Raw genomic sequence first — 24,537 nt, forward strand, 5'->3', positions numbered from 1 at the left:
GAAAACTATATTAATTATCGATCTAAGACACAATTACGCCACGTTTTCAACAGCCCTGCTACTGTAAGCACCGCATATGGTTTATACAGACAACACACGCTTGTTTGTGGTGTTGCTCTAGTTCTGCTTCTGCCATCAGAGCAGTGCAGTGATGTGTTTATTGTAACTGTCACTGTTACTTTTTATTAGCTTGTTTCAATGTATTATGTGTATTGGTGTTGTCTAATATATTCTACAGTACTTGTACTATGACTTGAACAGGGTTATACTAGTGTTAACCCAAGACTAAAGTAGGGCTATCAAAACTAAACCAGGACTAAACTAGGACTAAACCAGAACTGAACTATGATGAACCTGGGCTAAACCAAAACTAAACCAGGATTTAACCATGATAAATGTAGGCTATCAAGGACTGAACCAGAATTAAACCAGTGCTAAACAAGGAATAAACAAGGACTGAACCAGGACTGAACCAGGACTAAATCAGGACGGAACCAAGACTAAACCAGAACTAAACCAGGACTGAACCAGGACTGATCCATCACATGACAGCTGACAGATGAAGCAAATAACATTTCTCCATGATGGCATAAAAATGGGTAGTCGAAGATTAGACGGGGTTTAGTCCTGGTTTAGTCCTGGTTTAGTCCTGGTTTAGTCTTGATTTAGTCTTGATTTAGTCCTGGTTTAGTCCTGGTTTAGTCCTGCTCTTTTGGGGGGTTTCTAGGTGTAGTTTTCTGCTTAGTCTGCACTTTTACTCTGCTATATCAGATTACATGTCTTTCTTCCATATTCCTGGTGTTTATCCCAAACTTTTTTCAGCTTCTACCATAAAATATGACATTTTAGTTTTGAAAAATCTCTGGCATAGTCCCAAATATGACTCCACAGAGGCATTGCACATCCTGTATTAGACATCTCAAAGTCTATATGTTTTTGTTGTTTCCTTTGAAATCCTTTGTCTGTCTGCTGGCATACATATCAAAAGGTTTGCTTGCTTTACCTGTTGTGCGTGAAATAGTCTAGATTTTTTATGATTTCCAGTATCGCATCTGTCTCTTCTCTGTTTAAAATGCACTATGGAACTTTTCAAGATGTCGGGGGTGCTTCAGCTGTCCAGGACTGAACCAGGACTTGAAACAAGACAAAATCAGGACTAAACCAGGACTGAACCATGAATGAACCAGGACTAAACCAGGACTAAGCCAGCACTGAACCAAGACAAAATCAGGACTGAACCAGGACTAAACCTGGGCTAAACCAGGACTAAACCAGGACTGAACCAAGACAAAATCAGGACTAAACCAGGACTGAACCAGGACTAAACCAGAGCTAAACCAGGACTGAACCAGGACTAAGCCAGGACTGAACCAGGACAAAACCAGAAATAAACCAGGACTAAACCAGGACAAAACCAGATCTAAACCAGGTCTAAACCAGGTCTAAACCAGGACTAAACCAGGACTAAACCAGGACTAAACCAGGACTACACTGGGGACTAAACCAGGACTGAACCAAGACAACCAGGGCTTAACCAGGACTGAACTAAAACTAAAATTGCCTGCATCTAATTATAACGTCCTTTATTGTTCATCCCTCAGGAAGTGCACAGTTAGCATGCTAGTTGTTATTAGCTTTACAACGATGGCTGCGCTCTGAATAAATAGGATGCTCTGAATGCATAAGGTAAATGAGGAATAACTTTGGACCACTGCAAACCATTTAAAATGAACTACTTCTGTTTTTTGCACTTTTATATTAATTAGCATTCTAGTTTTATTTTCCACACAAACCACTTTACACAATTGTTCAGTTTTCATCAAGGACATTGCTCTTTTTCCCAACTTTTTATTTCTTGTTCGACGCCTCCTCTCTGCCGTCGGGGTCATTTTAATCCAAACGCACAGGTACTATTTCATGCTTTTTTGGGGGGGGGACTTGCACACCTTGCACTTGTACCATAAGAGGCATGATGGATTAGATTAGATGATTGACGATCCCGGTGGGGAAATTAGATTGTCGCCGTGGAGACAGTAATAGGATTCAGCTGAAGATGGGGCACAAACAGAATATAAGCGCACTGGTCGAATTCAAAATAAGCAATAAAAGGACACGTTTGGGCGTTTGTACTCAGTGCCAAGAAAAATCCATCATCTGTAGCTTTGAGTTTGTCATGAAAGGTATAGAGGATTTAAAGTGATAGTTTCATGTTTTTCTAGTCCTGACTTGGTTTGGTGGGATAGTACATGTGGTAAATATATATATCATAGTTTTACATCAGTTAAGTGGCAGTTTGTTGGGAAAAAAGTACAGAAATACCGGAAGTACCAGTGAGTTCTACAGATTACGTCTACCTATGTCATCAACAACAGACTGTCTAAAGAAGTGGACTAAGTGAGTGTGACATTGCCCATAGCGTCCAGTCAAATGAAGCTCATTGAGGCAAATCTGGAGCCAAGTTCTATGTTTGGAATTCCGATTACGAGTATCATAGCAACCAAAGAGCCAGTCAGGAGTGAGGGTGTTGAAGGTAATGCTCCTTTCCATTCGCACCGCTGGTTTAGCAACGACTGGACGCTTAGCAACGCTGTCAATCAAGCCTATTGCTAGAGGGAGCGACCTCGGGGAAAGAAGGCGCCTGATTTGTCTGTTATTAATGTTCATATCTTGATTTACTGAGTCGAAGAGTCGATGGAGCCGGAAGCGCGCCCGTGATTGCTTCCTATTGGAACGTGGCGGCCAGCTCATTAGCTCTGTCCATTTATACGTACAGTCTATGTCATCAATATGGAACATTCTATTCAAAACAAGGGGACAAGTTACACATAAAGAAGGTATTTTACTGACAGTTTAAACCTTCATTGTGTTGTCATTATTTGTATTAGTCTAATCATAGTTTTGTCCAGTATAAACAGATTTTGGGCCCTGTTTACATTATGGTTGCTACATAACTGTTTTGGAATTACCTCTACGTATGTCCCGTCTGCTACCCTTGTCCAACCAGGAAGTACAATTTAAAACTAGGCAAGATATTTAGTAAAATCTTAAATATATTGATGTGCCCGTCAGCTCAATTTGAAACTATGAATAACGCAACCTACTCTACTTGTTGCAGTGAGTTTTACCAAGCTCACGGTGCAATATTGTAACTTACAAATACTATGAAATTACTACATTACAAAAAATGACAGATTACATCTAGGTTGAGTTGGATAACCGGTATGCTTGAGTAACATCAGCTTTCTTATCTGGGCCGAAACCTAATGCAGTTTACAGACCCATCTCCCCCACGCAGGGAATCAGCTGTCTACATCAGACCTGCAGGTTTTATAATATGGTTCTTTCTTTATCTCGTAACGATTTCTCTGACTATTTTGCAGGTACCTGGGCAGAGACGAGGTGGCACTGGCTTCTCTAGACAAGGCCCAGAAGGAGGGGGGCAGCGTACGGGTAGTCACCAGGGACAATTTCTTCCAAAAACGCAAGTCGGCATCGTCCCTCAGCTCACCCGATCCAGAGAAGTGAGTATAAAAGAGTGGTGGTCAAACTTTCTACCGTTACTGTTGAAAGTGTACTATGTAACTTTTCCTATGAGGGTTTGTTCTGCTTGTTTCCACGGAGATGTTATTGCTTGGCCTGATATGTTCCACAGTATGGTATTAAACTTTTCTATCTGTGTTTGTATTGCTAAAAGAAAACGTGAAAAACATGTGTTCTTATAGTGAGCGGGTTTGCTTTTCCACAGATCTAACTTGCAACTTGGCCTGTTGACGTTTCCATGGAGATAGATTTAAGTTTATTGCCATACTGTGGAACATTCAAGGCAATAATATCTCTATCTAAGGAGACAAGTGTCATAGAAGTTCAGGTCTTAACCAGCAAAGTTAGAACTAAACCAAACCAAGATTAAATCATATCAAAACCAAGTCTAGACCCAGACTAAATTAGGTTTGTCTTATTCATCATGAGGTTGAAGGTAACGCCTCTTCTCTCCCCCACACCGCTGGTTTAGAAGAGACCAGGCGCATGGCAACGCTGTCAATCAAACCTGTTGCTAATGCTACCAGGAGTGACATTGGGGAAAGAAGGCGCTTGATTTATCTGTTGTGCGGTTCATGTTCATATCTTGATTTACGGACAAAATAGTAAAATAAAAAGCAGCAGTTACAGAGAGAGGGTGTCAATGTAAAGTGAACTGGAGCCAAGTCAATGGAACGTTTTGACTAGCAGGTTAGCTATGTCCATTTTTATATACGGTCTGTTGTCTAAACCAAGAGTTTAACATTACTTTAAGGTAGTATTGGTGGTATACGTAGTTTTAAACCAGGTCTGGACCAAGACTAAATCCAGACTAAACCAGATCTAAACCAATCAATGAACATAATAGCACTGAACCAGGACAAACAGTTTATTTTTTACATAATATGAACAACTAAGTTGAACCAGCTTTGAGAACTATACCACCGTTTGAGCACGGCTGCCGTAGCACAAACACAAAACACTAGACTGAAATGAAAGGATTTCTCTAGTATTTTCTGCTGCAAATGACAAAATAATGAGATTGCTGCTCATTGGCTTGTTATTGATTAGCTTATTGATAAATGATTAGTGCACAGTGTGGGAAACCAAGTATTGACGACGCTCAACCCACAATCAGGAACCTGCACATGTTACACACTGGCCTTGTACAACTTTCACTGGGGTTTTGTTTAGAGTTTTAGGGTCATGATAATCACTATATCCACTTATCGTTTAATATATGAGAGCTGGAATAATATATTTTATATGTGAATATTTGTCATGTGTACTGTTACTTTGCACTACTGGGAAATTTTGGGTTATTTTTTAGTGCTACGATAATATTTAAGCCATAAAAGTGTGAATTTTAGACTTATATGACTCATTATAGAGACAAACTAAGTACTAAAGCTTTTCATTCTGCTGTCTATTCAATACAGCTCCTGATTTTTAACAATATTGTAAATTTATAATAGTTTATGTGCTTTAAATCTGCTCTTTGTCACTTTGTCTCATTTGTGCAAGAAATTGTGAAAATCTATGCAATATATTTGTACTATTTTAAGGTTAGGTGCTTAAAATGAAATTCACTTCTTAACTTCTTGTTTTCTGACACAATGTTGATTTGGCCCATAATTGAACAAAAAAACAGCTTACAAAATGTGTAAATGAAATCTTTTTTATTACGTCTCCCATTGTGTAACTCTCAAACATCCTCAGTACCGGATGGATCTTATTTGAACTGGCAAAATATTATCGAATGTGCGTTTTTGTCTGCCACGTTACACTACGGGAATTCGCTACATTCAGTAGAGACAGATGCGTTAATGCTGTATTGAAGAACATTCTAAGCCAGAGGTCTGCAATCTGTAAAAAAGAGCCACATTGGCCCTTTTCAAACCAAATGAAAGTCAGTAAGAAGTACCGAGAGAAAAACGTAACGAGACGAAGTGATTCAAAAATTAATATAAAAGGAGTAAGTCAACTGTTTGCAGATACTAAAATGTTATAAAGAATATATAACATTTTGGATTTATGTGAATTTTATGGACTTATTTGATGTGTTTTTTAGAGGGTCTGGGGGTTTTGAGTAAGTTATATGTCATTTCCTGCATTCTGGTGCCTTTTATATGTAACATTTTACTCTCTCTTTCCACTTTTATGCACAGGATTTGCACCATTTCAGACGAATAGTAAAAAAATATAAATAAATAAAAATCATTTCCATAGAATGAATACTCTTTGATGTGCTACATACACTGTCAAATACTTCATAAATAAAGTATACCTACTTTTTTTTCTCAATCAAAGTGCAAAGAGCCACACTGGAGGCTTTAAAGAGCCGCACGTGAATGGTTGCAGACCCGTGTTCTTGGCAATAATATCTCCATGACATCAGCCCCCATCAGTAGGTTACATAATGGAGCTTTTAAATTACGACAAAATGGATTCAACAAGAACCGAGATAAGCAGAACTAAACCAGGACTCAAGTCTAGACCAGGACTTAATCCATTTTTATTTATGCTACATTATGGGAATCCACTAAATCAAATAGAGATGGACAAGTTTAATGTCGTATTGTGGAACATTCTACGCTATGGCAATCCACTAAATCCAATAGAGCGGTCAATAGAATCCTGCTTCCCATCACTGGCTATTGTAAAGGCATTTGTGGATTTCATAGCTGCACTCCAAAGTCACTAGCTTGAACCATTCGATCAATACTCAGCCACTCCAGTCTGATTTACTTCAGTGTCGCTTCGTATTTTTATCCCCGCCATTTTTTCCTCCATCCTTCTTATTCTCCTTTCACACCGTCTCCATGGAGATGGCTGCCGAGCCTTGTGGGTAGTGGCACAAAGGCCCTGCTGAGTGCGTTAGTACAGTAAATATAGACCATAATACAATCTGAGATGCAAAGGCCAGCGAGCTCACCCTGGGAGGCGCGATCTCTATGGAAACCAAACACACAGGAAATAAATAAATAAAGAAGAAGAAAAAAAAAACACCGGGTCTTTCTGGACAAAATGGCGGTGAAGTGTCTCATTAATGGGATCCTCGGTGGATTTGGCCTTTGTTTAGGGGATGCTAACGTCGCTAAAAACTAAATGCAGTTAGAGGTAGATGTTACTTCTCTGCTGTAGAGCCCGGTACTTTGTTTGTCTCCATGGCGATGTTATTGCGTTGCCTAAAATGTTCCACTGTAAATCATTAAACATGTCTATTTAACATTTCTTCATTTACGCATCATTTTATTGCTCACAAATACCTTGAAACTTGGCCTGCTGGAAGCAACTAGTTACCTCCGTGTATAGATAAATTTCATACCATACAGTGGAACCTTCAAAGCGGAGCAGTAACATCTCCATGGAAACAAGCAGGTAGACTATTCCAGAGAAAACTTATAATACGCCTTTAACCTAAACCAATTTGTACGCTCTTATAGCTAAAACTTGCCTTTTATTATTGCTAGGGACGAAAGATTAATTACAGTCAAGTCTAAATCGCAATTTGAATTTATGTAATTAGCAAAAACGCTGCAAACTTGAAGTACTGTAATTTCCTCCACAAACAAAGTCTCCTGTGTTATTCTACAGAAAAGCTGCTAATCCTGTTTAGATTTGTACAAACATATTCTGAAATGTCCCTGTGTGTCAGACGCCCTCCCTGTGTCTTCATGGTGTCTCATTCTGCAAAAAAAACTGCTAACCCTGTAGTTTAGATCAGTACAAACATGTTCTAAAATGAGATTCTCGTGTAAGTGTGTAATTCCATATCCCTGTCTTTTTGTCAGTTCTTCTGGACCCGCTCCTTTAAATGTGAACTTTGACCCCTTTGATTCCTATTATTAAAACAAGAATCGCAAATTGAATCGCAATCAGAAAAGTCAGACATTTTTTCTCAAATCGCTCAACCCTAATTATCGCCATACAGACTCTTTTTCTAACTCTATTTCGATACTAGGGAATAGACTCAATACCGATACTGATATTTAAAAAAAAAAACTCTTTCTTTGGACAATAAAATGTCAATCTGTCCTGTGAATGTGACTTTTTTAGCATCGATACCTGCTCAAATGAGTACCTAACGATTCTAGCTTTTGTATCTATTAGAATCTGATTTTCAATACTTGACACAACCCAAATACACATAAAATCAGCCATTTCCAATCATCTATATTTGAACAGGACTTTCCCCCACACATCTCCCCTCCCTCACTTTTGGTGTTTTTGGTTTTATCCGGCACTAGAAGGACTGCGGTTGTAAACATGTGCAAGCTGTGTGCGTTTACTCAGGCCATGTTGAGGGTTTGAAGTCTGAGCCACCTCACGCTGTTCACACTTCCTTTGTGCATACATGAATCTGAATTACAGCTAAACATATCAGTCATTTATGTTTAATGCAGGCCGTATATACACATGTGGGTTTAAATATCTGCGCAGGATTACTCCGGTCAAAATGTGTCAAGCTAAATCCTTGTTTAAAACTGATAAAAGACGGCGTATCAGAGTTTTATTGCCTTCAAAATGTGATAAACTGCTAGTTCATTTCGACTTGATTGCAGTGGTCAAAGTTAGCATGCTAACAGTGCACTTCCTGCTTATCAGACAGTAAAACACTTTCTGATTAGATGCAGGACTTATTTTGTATCTTGAGAGCTGCTTATAGAGTATATCTGTATTGGGGCAAGACAAATTATGCTGAAATATGAATCAGATAGTATTTGATCAATATAGCGTTCTACTCATTGACTGAAATGGACATGGCTAACCTGCTAGCAGCCATGTTCCACTACAACATATTTTGCCATATTGAACCGGTCAGTTAAAAGTTCAACATTTGGTTTATCGAGATACTTTTGGTGCCATTATGTCCCCATTGTTCGAAAAAAAATTCTCAGTCGTCCCTTTTTTTTTAGCTTCCATTTCTTCTCCGTTTCAATGCCGTTGTCTTCCTCTGTAGTGCATTCCTCTGGTTGGCGCTCGGTACCCAGCTTGAATGGTAAAAACCCAAATGAAGGAGAATTTGCTCCATCTGTCCTCTCCATTGCAGCTCGAGCACCCCGCTGAGAAAACATGGCAACGTTCCCAAAAATGAGTGTCCTGAGCCAGAACGACAACCCAACACACACAAGCAGAACTACATAACATGATATCAATAGATCCGGACATATTTCTACCAATCAGCCACAAGGGGTCACTAAAGGAACAAATGCTATAGTGCGGCTGCAATAAAAATCAGATTTGCAATTTTAAAGTGGCACTAAACAGCTAAACTGCACCCGCAACTGCATTTCAAATAGAGCTGCTAAACTGGGCAGTACCTGGAGGACTAAAAAAGAGAGAGAGGGGGGAGGGGGGGCGGAGTCTGGAGGACTAAAGAAGAGAGAGAGGGGGGAGGAGGGGCGGAGTCTGGAGGACTAAAGACGAGAGCGAGGGGGAGGAGGTGCGGGGTCTGGAGGACTGAAGGAGGAGGGGTGGGGTCTGAGGCTATAAGGAACAGTGTGATTGGTCTAACAGGTTTTCACACTTCAGACTCCGCCCCTGCAGCCAGCTGTAATCAGGGCAGTCTTGTGTGATGTCACATAGTACTTGAAATTGCAGTTGTATATGTTTTTGACCACAAAGCTGCACATTTACCTAGTTTGCACTGCTATTCAAACACTTTATACACATTTTAGAGTTGAAAAAAGTTGATTTTAGTTCCACTTTACGACCATATCACTGCCTGTAAGTAATGAATATAATGTTACATGGACTTTTTGTGTATGTAGTTGACAGTCTGCTACTAATATAGAAAATATATATGATCCTTAGCAGCAAGTATGTGGTGCCACCCTGTCAGATCTGTGAAGTGGCGAACTGGATCATGGTAAGAATTGATACTACTGAATTAGAAAATAGTAACTTTGCAAAGAGCAAAAGTTTTATTATTATAAAAACTGGCATCACAAAAGTCTAAAGAATAAATTAATGTACAATAACGTAGACATTCTAAAGAGTTTTTTGTTTTTAAGCAAAGGGATGATGTTTTCTGTAGCCAAGGACTCCTGGTGTCTGTTGCTTTTATAACTTTGAATCTTTTCTGCTTATTTTACAGCCTGTAATAAACTGTAATTCAATATATGCAAGAAAGATACTTCGGAATATTCTTGGCAAAGCATTAACATTTCCAGGGAGATAAGCAGGTGATGGACCCGCCACCAAGACATTACATAGTGCACCTTTAAACTATAAACAAAGTAGTAATTATAGTTTACTTATATACTTTGTCTGTGTTAGTTTACAGGGATAGAGCATTTACCCCTTTACTAGAGGATCTGGCCCACATCTGGAATATTTTAGTTCTTTACATTCAGGGGTGAGCAAAGTAACTTTACTTCCCAATAATATTACTAGTAGAAGTACAAAGTAGTGGCCCAAGAAATTACTCAAGCAAGTGTTAAAAAAAGTAAATAGTAAGGGAATAGTACTACTCAAGTACGTGTAACTTAAAGAGTAACTGTCAACTAACATCTGATCTATAGTTTTAAAGTTAATGTAATTTTAGGGACAAGTCAGTAAATAATGCACAACATCTGGTATTTTCAAAGGACGGACACAAAAATGAGACAAAATACATCATGTCTGAAGGAGCTGCAAGATACACAAATGCAAAAAACAATATTACTCAAGTAGGAGTAAAAGTATGCTGCTAGAAAAGTACTCTGAAAAGTTGAATTCCTTTAAAAATCCCTCCATCTCTGGTTACGTTACATTATTTACGCTGACGTTTTGTGACTTATGTCCCTTTTGCACTGCACAGAAGACATGGCCCGTAAAAAAAAAAGCTGCAGCATTCTCCAGCCCTGATTTGATTCTCTCTTATTGAATGCTGTGTATTTTGCTGATGTTGAAAGCATTACAAAACTCATTCAACTGCATCGCACAGGTCAAGACATTGTCTTGGAAACGTGAATAAACCGTGAAATAAGCGGAAATCATTCAGAGTAATACAGTTATAAAAGCTACAGACACAGGAGTCCTTGGCTACAGAAATCATCATCCCTTTAATTAAAAACAAAAAGAGCTCTTTAGAATGTCTACGTTATTGTAAGGTAATGCATTTCTTTAAATTAATGTGTTTCTTCAACATAATGTAACATCTGTTCTTTGAAAAGTTAATATTTTCTAATTCAGGAGTATTTATTCTTATATGAGCATGATCTCCTCTCCACAGATCTGACCTGCAACTAATAAAAAAAAATCCCAGAAACGGTGAAGCCGCAAAAAGTGAACTGTAATATAGTGAGGAACAAACGTATGCTTCAAATTAAACAGGCCATATCCATGAGTTTCAGAATGATGAAAAATTAGGAGCATTGCCATAGCGATTAGTGATTTAAACAGTGACGTCTTTTGAATGGGAAAAAATACTCAAAATGTTGAAAGGCAAAAAGTAGAAATCCTTAAATAAATTTTGGGATGTCATCTGAAAGCCAGCTACACCCTTCAGTGTATTCAATGGGCAATGTATCGTTCTATTGTTTTTGAAGTGAATGTTATTTAGAAGATCTGCAAATTGTAAATATAGTTAATATGATTTATAGTAAAAGACAAAACAAAACTCAAAACGCTACAAAAATGTGTAGATTAAATTGGAAATAGAAAAACATAAATAAAGTAAAAAAGTCAGTATGGCCATCTCTTATTTTCCAGATGTGAAGAGGGTCCATCTAAACCCACAGAGGACCAGCCTCGTCCTGAGCTGTCTTATGTCCAGGCCGTAGACAGCAGTGGGGTCCCATTGTGTCTGTCCTGTCACCAGCCCTGCTCCACCTCCGGAGGGGCCTGGGACACCCGCTTCTGCAGCCACAAGTTTGTATTCTACCACCAATATAATATTCTATCCATCCATCTATCGATCTATCCATCTTTCTATCTTTCTATTTATCCATCTATTCATCCATCCATTCATCTATCCATTCATCTATCCATCCATCAATCTATCCACCCATCTATCTATCCATTCATCCATCCATCAATCCATCTATCTATCCATTCATCCATCCATCAATCCATCTATCTATCCATTCATCTATCCATCCATCCATCTGTCTATCCATTCATCTATCATCCATCAATCGATCCATCTATCATCCATCTATCCCTCTATGCATCTATCCGTCTATCAGCCATCCATCCTTCCATCTATCTATCTATCTATCTATCTATCTATCTATCTATCTATCATCCATCTATCATCTATCTATCCATCCATCCATCTATCCCTCTATGTATCTGTCCATCTATCATTCATCCATCTATCCATCCATCTATCTATCTATCTATCATCATCCATCTATCATCCATCGTCTATCATCTATCTGTCTATCCATCCATCTATCCATCCATCGATCCATCTGTCCATCCATCTATCGTCCATCCATCCATCCGTCTATCATCTATCCACCCACCCATCTATCTATCTATCTATCTATCCATCTATCAGCCATCCATCTGTCATGTATCTATCCATCGATCCCTCTATCCATCTGTCCATCCATCCGTCTATCATCTATTCACCCACCTATCTATCTATCTATCTATCTATCTATCGATCTATATCTATCATCCATCTATCCACCTATCATCCATCCATCTGTCATCTATCTATCTATCCATCCATTGATCCCTCTATCCATCTGTCTATCCATCTGTCTATCATCTATTCATCCCATCCATCCATCCATCTGTCTATCCATCCATCGATCCATCCGTCCGTCTATCATCTATCCACCCACCCATCTATCTATCTATCCATCTATCTATCATCTATCTATCCATCCATCCATCAATCATCCATCTGTCATCTATCTATCATCCATCTGTCATCTATCTATCATCCATCTATCCATCCATCGATCCCTCTATCCATCTGTCCATCCATCCGTCTATCATCTATTCACCCATCTATCTATCCATCCATCCATCCGTCCATCTATCCGTCTGTCATCTATTCACCTATCTATCTATCCATCCATCTATCAGCCATCCATCTCTCATGTATCTATCCATCGATCCCTCTATCCATCTGTCCATCCATCCGTCTATCATCTATTCACCCACCTATCTATCTATCTATCTATCTATCTATCTATCTATCTATCTATCTATCTATCTATCTATCTATCTATCTATCTATCTATCTATCCATCCATCCATCCATCCATCCATCCATCCATCCATCCATCCATCCATCCATCCATCCATCCATCCATCCATCCATCCATCCATCCATCCATCCATCCATCCATCCATCCATCCATCCATCCATCCATCCATCCATCCATCCATCCATCCATCCATCCATCCATCCATCCATCCATCCATCCATCCATCCATCCATCCATCCATCCATCCATCCATCCATCCATCCATCCATCCATCCATCTTATGTAAAACATCTTTAGTCTAACATCTTTAACATTTAGCTTTATACAAAACTAATGTATTATTAATATTAGGTCAGTGACATTTTTAAGGGCTTGCTTATCCACAGATCTGAGCTGTAACTTGGTCTGACGGTGTATCACCTGCTTGTCACCTGCTCTAACATCTCCATGGAGACAAGCGGACGCCAACCCCTCAGTGAGAAAAAGTGAACCCAGGCGTTATATAAGGGGCAGTAAGGCTATGCCAGTTACTATGGACTACTACCTTTTTCAGGGTTTTTCTGGGTTAAAATGAAACTCTCACATTCCCAAAGTCATCCAGACAGACAAATGTACGCGTATGCACAGGCTTATATAATGAAATATTTAAGCTATGTATTTATAAATATTTTTTGGCTCTTTTTCTTCACTTCCTGTATCCAACAATGTTATTTAAGCTGGAGATGAGAGGGTTTTTTAAGCACCTCAAAATAGGCTGCGTGTGTGTGGTACCCGCTGTGCTCTGAACCAAAGCCCACCCATCTGGCACCTAAAATATTAAAACTTCACTTTGAGCAGGCGGGCGCGGATAGCACAGATATCCAAGACAAACTCCAGTAAGTTGATAGTATACTGTAGTATTCAGCTCACATTGTGTCTCTGCAAAGTTTGCCTTCAGAACCGGAGGTGTTTGGAGAGGGATCACATACCCAGATTAAATTTGACTGTTAGCATTCTTATAACTGTTTACTTCATTATAACAACCAAGCAAAACAATATGACCACCTGTTTAATATGCTGCCTACTCCATGAACTCAAAGTAAGCTACATTTACTTGAGTAGCTTCTTTAAAGGTCTTATATTACACAAAACTGACTTGTGAGCTTTAAGGCATGTTATAATGTTGTTACCTCCTCAAAAACAGACCTGGAGTTATGTTTTTGTTTCATTCACACATGTTTAAGTAAACCTGGATTATTAGTCTGTCTGCATCTCCAAAGCGTCAAATGCTCTGTTCCACCTTGTGATGTCATGAAGTGGTGGTTTTCAAGTTAACAGATACATTTTACCTATTTTTAGTTCACTAGAGATTGGCAATTCCAGGGCTGAAATGATCCAAATAATTCTAGTGAAGGTGTGTGGAATTTAAAAACACAGTGGAGCACTTCCTGTATCACCACATGATGACATCACAAGGTGGGACAGAGTGTTTTCTGTTTGAGAAACAAAACGCAACCTTTTGGCGGAGGGTCTGCTACCAGCTTGTGTACATGGAGATGTTACTGCTTTGCCTGAGATGTTCCACAGTACAGCATTTAACTCGCCTATATCCATGGAGACCAGCAAGTGACGCAACCAAGCAAAGTTAAGTCAGATCTGTGGAGAGGCAAGCCCAGTGACATTAAGAATACATGTCGGGTGTTTTAGGGCAATGAAAAAAAACTCGGTAATTGATTAAATGTAAGATGGAAAGGATTAATGCTATATTGTGGGACATTTGTAGAGAGAGAGATTGTAAAAGCCAAGGTTAAATCTGTCAGCTGGACAAAAAGGTGCTTAATGGGCCTACATTCAGCCTTAATGAGCCTAGTGGGTAGCTCTATTGTTCTCTTTGTTTCCTTTGTTTGCTTTGGGTCTGGGATGTAGTTGTATATGGGGGACAGGTGATGTCTACAGCCCCCATTCCTGTTAAGGCTGAATGTAGGCCCATTAAGGCTGAAACTGGAAACAAGAGCTGTTTACAGTTTCAGAGTAGATAGCTCCTCCCTTCACACAGATATAAGGCAGTGTCCAGCAGTAATCTGAAGACCAGAACTGAAGAATGGATGAGCAGCGAAACGTCTTCACTCCCACAATGTTTTCTCCAGTTGACAGATTTTACTTTGTCTTTTACTATGGATCAGACCTGGACGACTGAGGGATTACACAAACATTTGTACTCAGTGGTCTAGCTTACTCAAATCCTTACCCATTTTTGGTTGATTCTATAGCTATTATTATCTGTATTTGAACTGATAACCTGCTTATAATTACCTCCACTGACAGAGTGCATAAGACCTTGTTATATTGTGTAGCCACATTTCATTGGCCCCATTGAAGGCAAAAAAAAGTAATTTACTCAAGTGTTTTTTAAGTGTCAAATCCAGGCCAGTCTGTCAAGGTGAGAGCAGATCTAAAGCAGGATGTAACTCAAATCAAACTATTAGGAAAAAAAGGGCCTTTATAAATCGTATCATGAAATGTTAGGAGTTTTTAAAAATTATTACAAAGAGGAGAGCCTAACCTTGTACTTTCTGTCTAACCGTGTCCCAGTTACATTTTAAAACAAGATGGGAAGAAAGAAAATATACCAAATTGCTACCGTACATTTCAGACTATTGAGCACACCTGAATATAAGATGCAGGTTTTCCTTTTGTAACATGAGATATTTACACAGAAAGACTGTACATGGATTTTTTTTTTTTTATTTAATTTAAGACACGCTTTTTTTTAAAAACTGTGCCTGAAAATCGGTCGTACCGCACCAACATGCCATCAACACAGGTTGAACATGTCTGCATGTTTAGAAAATAAAACGGCACCAACACCGACCACCTGCTTTTATTTCCTCTGAAAGCTTTTGTATTTTTACATTGACTAAGTTCTTCCCGCTGCTGCCTCCAACATCGCACCATCGGTTCATTAATCCCAAATTTACGTGCAGTGGCTCTATGTCCTTCTTTGAGGCCAGATCCATTGTTTCTTCATGTTTTCCATGTTGAGGGTGTGTGCATTATGTGCAAAATGACAGTTCAAATTCAAAGCTAGTGTATTCTTCAGCACATAATCTTTCCCCACGTCTGTCTTATGTTTGCGTTTACTGCTAGAGAGCGCCCCCCCGGTGGCCGTTAGCGAGTAAAAATCTATAAAGTAGCCGCACCGTTGTATAGGCCGCAGGGTTCAAAGCGTGGGAAAAAAGTCGCAGCTTATAGTCCAAAATTTACGGTAGTATTTATACTCATTATGATAATACTGCAGATTACTACTATACTACTACTATTACTGCTATTGCTTTTTCTGTAAAGTTGGTATTACTGCTATTACTACTACTGTAATTATACCTTCCTAGTTACTTCAGTAAAACTAACGGGAGGTGTTTTGTCTCTGAGTAATAAGTAAATTTTATAAAATGCATTCATGAAGTGGAATCATGTTTGTCTCAGTGAAGTAGTGGTTAGGTTCTAGTGCATGTTATGAGCAGCTCGCAAGTTTGAATCCCTGAATATTGATAAACGCTTCATAGATTTTCACAATAAAAAGTTGAAGCATTGTTCAGTTTAAGAGGCATGCTTGTAATAAGATTAATATGGCAAAATAGTGGATCTAACCTCTTACAAAATTACAAATTTATATATTAAGGCTAAAGTTTAGTTATCATAAAGTGATACTAAAAAAAAATCTAATATTCCCCTCTTCCCTGCACTTCCTGTGTTTGTCCCTCAGGTGTCAGGAGGACTTCCAGCTGCGATCAAGTCAGAGCTACATGAGGTCCCGGGTGCTGGAGGTGGAGCAGGGCGTGTGTCAGCTGTGCGGGCTCCAGGCTCACCAGTTGTACCTGAGGGTCCGAGACGCCCCCCCATCACAGAGGAAGAACCTGCTCGACAACACGTGGCTCGCTCAGCTCCCTCTCAACAAGGTACAGACAAGTGCTACGCTCGGGGTGGAGAGGAACTGACTTTTAAACCTGCAGTTGTACTTGTACTTTAGTATAATTTTAGCATGTAATTGTAATCCAGTTCTTACAGGTTACTGCCTTAAATCTGTCTGAAGGGAGGAGGTAATTACACTGAAACTAACACACTCTAGTTGTTTACAGTGAGAAGTATCTGTTATTAAGCCCACTGAACTATCCTAAGGTGTGAACAGTCCCTGAGTCTTATTTTGCATTATCATTCAAGCTCCTAATGTTTGTGTTTTTCTTTTGTTTGTTTTTTTACTATAAGTCTTATTTGATTTCTATCTTAATATCATGGGTTACAGCGTGATGAAAAAATACATCTTTTGAATGGCCAAAAGTCCTCAAAATGGCCGCTATAGCAGGAACCTGAAAACCATGAATACCTCCAAGTAACTAACCCACCTCCCTATGACTACAGCTACTTCACATCTACTGCAAATAATCTTAAAAGGTGAAAAGCTAACAGCAACTAGCATGCTAACTATGTACTTCCTGATTACCGGGCAATAATAGCCTCAAGAGCTGCTTATACAATACTGGGGCAGGCACTTTAACTTTCATTTCACTTTGTACAACTACTATAACTACAGCTGCTACTACCTCCAATACTACTACTGCTACTGTTACTGCTCTTACAACTATTGCTCTATTGCTTGTTGTATTTCTTTAGAAGTTGGCTTTAGAAAAAAACAAACGTATTATTTTAACATAATTACAAAGACGCAACTGACAAAATGGATACTTCATTAGAACATTTTTTAACCGTCTACATCATCTATCTAAACAGATTTTTCTACTTTAAACCAGTTCTTAAGCGTTGTGCAATAGAAACATTAATTAGAAAACCCATGTTACACCTGCAATTATAATGACTCTTTTCAAATATTACAGTGTTTAATCAAAAAAAGTCCAAAATGAAAATGAACCGTTATGAATGATTAGTATTTTACCCTATAATTTATCGTCTTTGTCTGCTCTTTTCGGGACTTTTTAATGAACTTTTCCCAATATTTTTATTAACTTCGAATGGCCGTTTTTGTTACGGATTATAAAATGGTGCCTTGTAAGGAACCAATTAAAGGGTCACTCTGTATAGCGCTGTTCTACCTTCAAGGCATTCAGAGCGCTTTATATCAAGGACCCACTGGCCTATTCACACACACATTCATACACAAGTGTACACAGACACTGGGGACGAGGGGGTTAAGTGTCTTGCCCAAGGACACAAATCTGTGGGAGCTGGAATCGCATTGCCAACCTGTGAGTCAATGATCTGACCGCTCAACCAATGATGTCTATGTCGAGAGCAGGATTCGAACCGCTAACTTTCAGATCAGTGGACAGACACTCTGCTGAACTACTGTCGCTTGTCTCCATGGAGATGTTATTCTGACTGGTTTCATCATTACTATATATTTGTCATTTCAAGCTAAATCGTCAGTCCATTATTTTAAGTGAATATTACTAATGACAGACTTTAAAATCGCAATACAGTTTCTAAGGAGCACGATGTAACTCTTGTGTATTCATGGAGATGTGATTGCTTTGCGCGGAACGTTCCACAGTACGGCATTAACCCCACGTCAATGCAAAGCAGGCCAAATTACAGGTGAGGTCTGCGGAAAAGTGAGAATCCATGTTATTTATTTGAATTATAAGAACACTCAGTGGAATAAACCCAAGATATATTTACGTTTAATGCCATAATGTGGAATATTAACATCTCCGTGGACCCTGTATCAGAGAAGTTACACCTTTACGTTTTTCTCTGTAATATTTGTTCCTGTCCTTTCTTGTCAGCAAAGTAAGGCCGCTCAAGTAATTGTTGTTGGACGACGTGCTGTTTTTTAAATGAAACTTACTGTGGCGTGTTTGAACCAGGATAATTAAAAACAAGTATATTACAGATTTAGACACCAAACATTGACAAGACAAATTAAAAGACTATTAATGACAAATGCGTTATAGTCAATCTGTGGAAAAAACAACACTCCAGATATCCAATTAACTGACTAAGAGAGCTCTGTATTATGAGATTTGACATATGCACGGTCCACTTACAAAAACACTTACATGGGCTTAAAGAAGCAGTATGTAACTTTACTAGTTGGCGATCTGCATCTGCTCGTTTCCATGGAGATGCGATTACTTTACCTGGAATTTTCCGCAGTACACCATTCATTTTAATTGCCTAAAAATACATTGAAAAACATTATTACTATGAGCAGGATTGCCTCTTCATAGATCTGGCTTGTACCCCGCCCTCACGTTATCGCCTGTTTGTTTCCATGGAGACGGATCACATCCTAATTATTCACCGCAATGAGTTTTTAGGCGCTTTTCACAACTGTCAGAGGCCGTCACGGTAAAGCTAAGAACAACCAGCACGCTAACGGAGCACTAAAATGCATTATAATTAGACGTAGATCGATTTCGCTCAGATACTTGGAAAAAACAGTCTTCAGTATTACTTCATTCCTTATATTTCCAGGCTATAATTACCTACCCTCGCTTGATTTCATAACCACTTTACCTCAACCCAACTTTCTCCCCCGCGTGCGCATCATCGGGGGTAACATCGCTTCAAATCACCACCCAGGGACGCCATGTTGGTTTGTCTCTCTACGATTTCAAAAATAACCCATCCCGGTTTCTTGGCTCCGCTGCTCGCCCTCCTACGCACATATGCACAAGCACACATGTTGGTGTAGTCTCCGTTGGGCCAGATCCCAGTAAAATAGATTGCACAGACCTATTGATGTTCCCCTATACCAGTGCCATACCAGGGCCCGCGAGCCGGATTCGGTCTCACTGGGCGCATTAACGTGGCTAGTAAAAATCACATCGGTAAAGTAATCAAATAACCCAATAATTAGATTTTCACACAAGAAATCTTTTAAAAAATAATCTAAATTTAAAGTTCAATGTTAAATAATTGAAATACCTTGTAGGAGTAATACAGTACTCTGAGCTAATGTGTTTGATCAAAATAACTTTACTTAACAACGATTAACACGATGGACAAATCTAGATGATAAACGATATTGAAATCAAACCATGAAGTAGAATTATCCTCCAAAAAGTATTCTAAATGCACAAAATGATTGAAAAAAAAAAGAGCTCAGATCTCATTGTAGAACAGAAAAATACATAATTATTTCCCACTAGTATTGCATGATAAGTCGATATAGTAATTATCATGACAGGCCTATGTACAATGTAAATAGGTACTTATGTGATTGACCCATGTGTCAGTTACTCTATGGATTTTTAATAATAATGAAATGGTGCCACTAACGCAATTTAATAATCTGGTAACAAACTTTTATACTCACACCTGCACCTGGTTTTAATGTTTTAAATGGACTTGTATACTTAATTTGTTTTGGGCGCCCGTGAAGAAGATAGTCCAAGTGCTCTCACTGGTCTCCCTGTGAAGCGTCTTGCCCGTAGACCGTATATATAAATGGACATGGCTAACCTGCTAGCTGCCATGTTCCAAATAGGTGAGCATGGGTGCGCTTCCGGCTCCTTTGACTCTGGCTCCAATTCACTGAAAAACTGTCACTCCTCTCTCTGTAACTGCTGGTGTTTCGTTATTTTAGTCTTAAAATGTTCGTATTAACCCGCTCTACATAATCCTGGTGTTTTCATTTCATGATTGTGTCCGTAACTCAAGTGATGACCATTAATAAAAGACAAATCAGGCGCCTTCTTCCCCGAGGTCGCCCCCGCTAGCGTTAGCAACAGGTTTGATTGACAGCGTTGCTAAGCGGCCGCTCCCTGCCAAACCAGCGGTGTGGGCGGGCTTCAACTGCCTCGCTCCAGATTGGCTCTTTGGTTGCTATGACACTCACGATCGGAATTCTATATATGGAACTTGGCTCCAAATTCACTGCTACAACTGCTAGCCTTAACTGGAGCCAAATGCTACATCACACTTCCTTAGTCCACTCCACTATGGTCTTGCCTAAGGACACAACAACAGTTTTTGTCTGTGGCACCCAACTGTGGCACCTGGTATTCCAAGCGAGCTCCCATCCAAGTACTACTGAGTAACTGATGTATAGTAACTGTCGTATTTGGACAATAAATCTTAAAATAACTAACAAATGTATTTTTTGCCGAATTCTCCTAGTCAAAACAGGTGTGTACAGTCAGAAAGAAATGGGATTACGTGCATCTGGTATAGCTGTGACATTACATTTCAATAATCTGACTCCAGAAATCAGATAACGATCACACTGTTGGTATGTAAACATAGCCAGCGATATCCTTCTAAATCCAAAGACCTCTGCCTTTCCTCTCTGCTTCCCTTGTCTCCTTTTCCTCGCCGCCTCTCCTCCCCACTTCCTCCTCATCGCCGACGGCAACAGCATCCGCGCCGATCGATACCGCGAGCTTTAGACAAAACACACGGATGATAAGATGGCCTGAGTTTTTACACAGCGGTGCGGTGGGAGATGTCTTGTTAAATGCTCTCTGGTCTGAACTAGTGAAGCAATCTGGCAATGGGGCACTGGAAGAATTTGGGCTTTGGTAAAGGAAGGTTTTGTCCTGATTTAGACCTGGTTTAGTCTTTTTTTAATACTTGAATAGTCCTGGTTTAGTCATTGCTTTAAACTATGTCACTATACTATCTATACTAGTTAAAATGTTCTTATTTTAATAATAGTTTTAGTATTAATTCGTATTCTGATTAGTGTTTAGTTCTGTTTTTGTTTAGATATCAGCTTTGGTCCTGGTTTAGCTCTTGTTTAATCCTTGCTAATCTACATATTTTAGTCCTGATTTAGACTCTGACTAGTCCTGGTTGAAATCTGGTTCGGTACAGATTTAAATTCTAAAAATAAGTCCTAGTTTAGACCCAGGAAATCTCTCTTCAATTTTGGCCCTGGTTTAGTCTTTGCATAGCTGCTGTTTAATCATTATAGTCCTGCTTTAGTCATGGTTTACCTTGTGGTTTAGACCTGGTTTAGTCCTCATTTGAACTGCCTGCATTCTTGCTCTGTGGGTCTCTTGTGGTTTGGTTCTGGCATCATCTTCCTTGTACAGTATTTTTGGAGTTTTGTGCCCGGAGCAGCGTTTTTCTTGCTTCTTGCATTGTCTGTTTCTCTGGCGTGTGAAGAAACGTGATCTCTAACCCACTGTTCTTCAAACCTCCCAGGACCAATTCTAGTTTCATCTTCAGTCCTAGCACCACTCCAAACTAGAAAATAGATTTTGGTCGAAGATTTTTGCTGCATCTTTTAAATTCTGTCAGTTGTCCCATGTCTGAACACAAGGATTTTCAGTGGGTTTTAAGTATGTCTTTATCTCTCTCAATTGTGTGTAACTCAACAACAAACTCATCTCAATAACCCAACAAAATGATTGCCATACTGTAAGATTTGAATATTATTATGTTGGATGTGCTTTATTTTAGACCTACCGTGGAAATATATGCACCTAGAATGACTTTACTCTCCAAAGCTTTACTATTTAAAGTACTATAGTAATTGGACTAGTTAGTTGCATTTCTTATATAGCACTTTTCCACCTTTAAGGCCTTCAAAAAGCTTTACATCAAGGAACCACTCACCCATTCACACACATACACATTCATACTCCAGTGTACGCAGACACTGGGGGCGGGCTGGGTTAAGTGTTTTGCCCAAGGACACGGCAACAGCGTTCATCTGTGGGAGCTGGAATCACACCGCCAACCTGTGGGTCCATGGATCTGACCACTCAACCAGTGATGTGGTCAGTGGACAAGCGCTCTACCAGTTGAGCCACTGTTGCCCAGTCACCTAGTTCTGGTGTAGACCCATTTTAGGCTGGATTTAGACCCAGACTCCAGATTTAGTTCTGGTTTAGTCCTGGTTTAGTCCTGGTTTAGTGCTGGTTTAGTTGTGATTAAGCCCTGGTTAAGCCCTGGTTAAGCCCTGGTTTAGACCTGGTTTAGACCTGGTTTAGTGCTGGTTTAGTCCAGGCTTAGTCCTGGTTTAGTGCTGGTTTAGACCTGGTTAAGCCCTGATTTAGACCTGGTTAATCCCTGATTAAGACCTGGTTTAGACCTGGTTTAGACCTGGTTAATCCCTGGTTTAGACCTGGTTTAGACCTGGTTTGGACCTAGTTTGGTCCTGGTTTAGTCCTAGTTTAGACCTATTTTAGTCGATCATATTCAGATATAAAACTGTGATACTATTGTTCTGTCAGATTTATATATTGTTACATTAGAGGTGCAGCAGTAAATTTTTCTTCATGATTCGACCCATATGTCACATGGGTCAATATTTTACCTTCATTTGAATACATTTTAATATTAAGTTTTTACAGTAATTATCAATAAACATTAAAACATTTAATGAACTTAGGCAGTCTTCTCTTTTTGAATACAGCTCTATTAGACCTGTATCTATATTCGCCTGTATATCCCTGTGGCTCTAGTATTTGAACCTGATTGTGCCTCACATAGCTCATTGTCGTTGTCATGGAGATTTAGTGGCTTGGATGGCGTTTCCTACAGATGCCCTTTCACAGTGATGTAGCACCTTTTACCAGGACAATACCAGACTGAAGATGTCATCGATTAGATCTGCTCATCAAGTGGCTTTATTCTCACATCAAAAGGCTGCGAGCCACCGTAGTGCAAGAGGATATGTCTGTGCTTTTAGACCTGGTTTAGACCTGGTTTAGACCTGGTTTAGACCTGGTTTAGTCCTAGCTTAGTCCTATCTTAGACCTGGTTTAGACCTGGTTTAGACCTGGTTTAGTCCTAGTTTAGTCCTAGTTTAGACCTGGTTTAATCCTAGCTTAGATCTGCTTTAATTCAAGCTTAGTGCTGTTTTAGTTCTATCTTAGACCTGTTTTAGTTCTATCTTAGACCTGTTTTAGTTCCATCTTAGACCTGTTTTAGTTCTATCTTAGACCTGTTTTAGTTCTATCTTAGACCTGTTTTAGTTCTATCTTAGACCTGTTTTAGTTCCATGTTAGACCTGTTTTAGTTCTATCTTAGACCTGTTTTAGTTCCATCTTAGACCTGTTTTAGTTCCATCTTAGACCTGTTTTAGTTCTATCTTAGACCTGTTTTAGTTCTATCTTAGACCTGTTTTAGTTCTATCTTAGACCTGTTTTAGTTCTATCTTAGACCTGTTTTAGTTCCATGTTAGACCTGTTTTAGTTCTATCTTAGACCTGTTTTAGTTCCATCTTAGACCTGTTTTAGTTCCATCTTAGACCTGTTTTAGTTCTATCTTAGACCTGTTTTAGTTCCATCTTAGACCTGTTCTAGTTCCATCTTAGACCTGTTTTAGTTCCATGTTAGACCTGTTTTAGTTCTATCTTAGACCTGTTTTAGTTCCATCTTAAACCTGTTTTAGTTCTATCTTAGACCTGGTTTACTTCCATGTTAGACCTGGTTTAGACCTTATTTAGTCTTAGTCCTGGTTTAGACCACTTGAAAAAATGCACAGAATGTCTCCTCTCCACAGATCTGACCAGTCACTCGCTGTTCTTCTTGGAGATATTTTATTATAATTATTTCCTATACTGTGTAGTACTGTATTCTAGGTAAAGCCACTGCATCTCCATGGAGACAAGCTGTTGGCAAATCCTCCATCAGAAAAGCTACGCAGTGCACCTTTAAACCTGTCCCATTTCCCCTCTGTCTCGCAGTGATTTATGCACATATGGTAAACGTTATTACATTTTGATGGGAGGGCTCTCACTGAAGACATCACATGATTGGAGAAATGAGCTTTAACACAGACTGATGCTTTGGGGCTCTGGTGCAATCACAGCTTGTTTGGTTGATTTAGCTCCTTATGAGACCCACAGGGGGCAGTGTAGCGCGACGTGAACCTCCTCTCTCATTTTGTCCCTGCACCAGCTGAACAAGATGAT

At 39.3% G+C, this 24,537-nt stretch overlaps 1 protein-coding gene across 2 annotated transcripts in view; it reads left to right on the forward strand.

The window, feature by feature from the left end:
- zranb3 (zinc finger, RAN-binding domain containing 3) overlaps positions 1 to 24,537 on the forward strand; it is a 162,078-nt gene that overhangs the window by 131,599 nt on the left and 5,942 nt on the right. For both annotated transcript variants that reach the window (XM_055226965.1, XM_033981176.2), the window contains 3 exons: positions 3,381 to 3,521; positions 11,218 to 11,376; positions 16,417 to 16,609. In XM_055226965.1, coding sequence (XP_055082940.1) covers positions 3,381 to 3,521; positions 11,218 to 11,376; positions 16,417 to 16,609 — 493 coding nt within the window. The remainder of the gene's footprint in view (positions 1 to 3,380; positions 3,522 to 11,217; positions 11,377 to 16,416; positions 16,610 to 24,537) is intronic.

The sequence above is a fragment of the Periophthalmus magnuspinnatus genome, chromosome 2 (genome assembly GCF_009829125.3).
Source record: "Periophthalmus magnuspinnatus isolate fPerMag1 chromosome 2, fPerMag1.2.pri, whole genome shotgun sequence".
Lineage (NCBI taxonomy): Eukaryota > Metazoa > Chordata > Actinopteri > Gobiiformes > Gobiidae > Periophthalmus > Periophthalmus magnuspinnatus.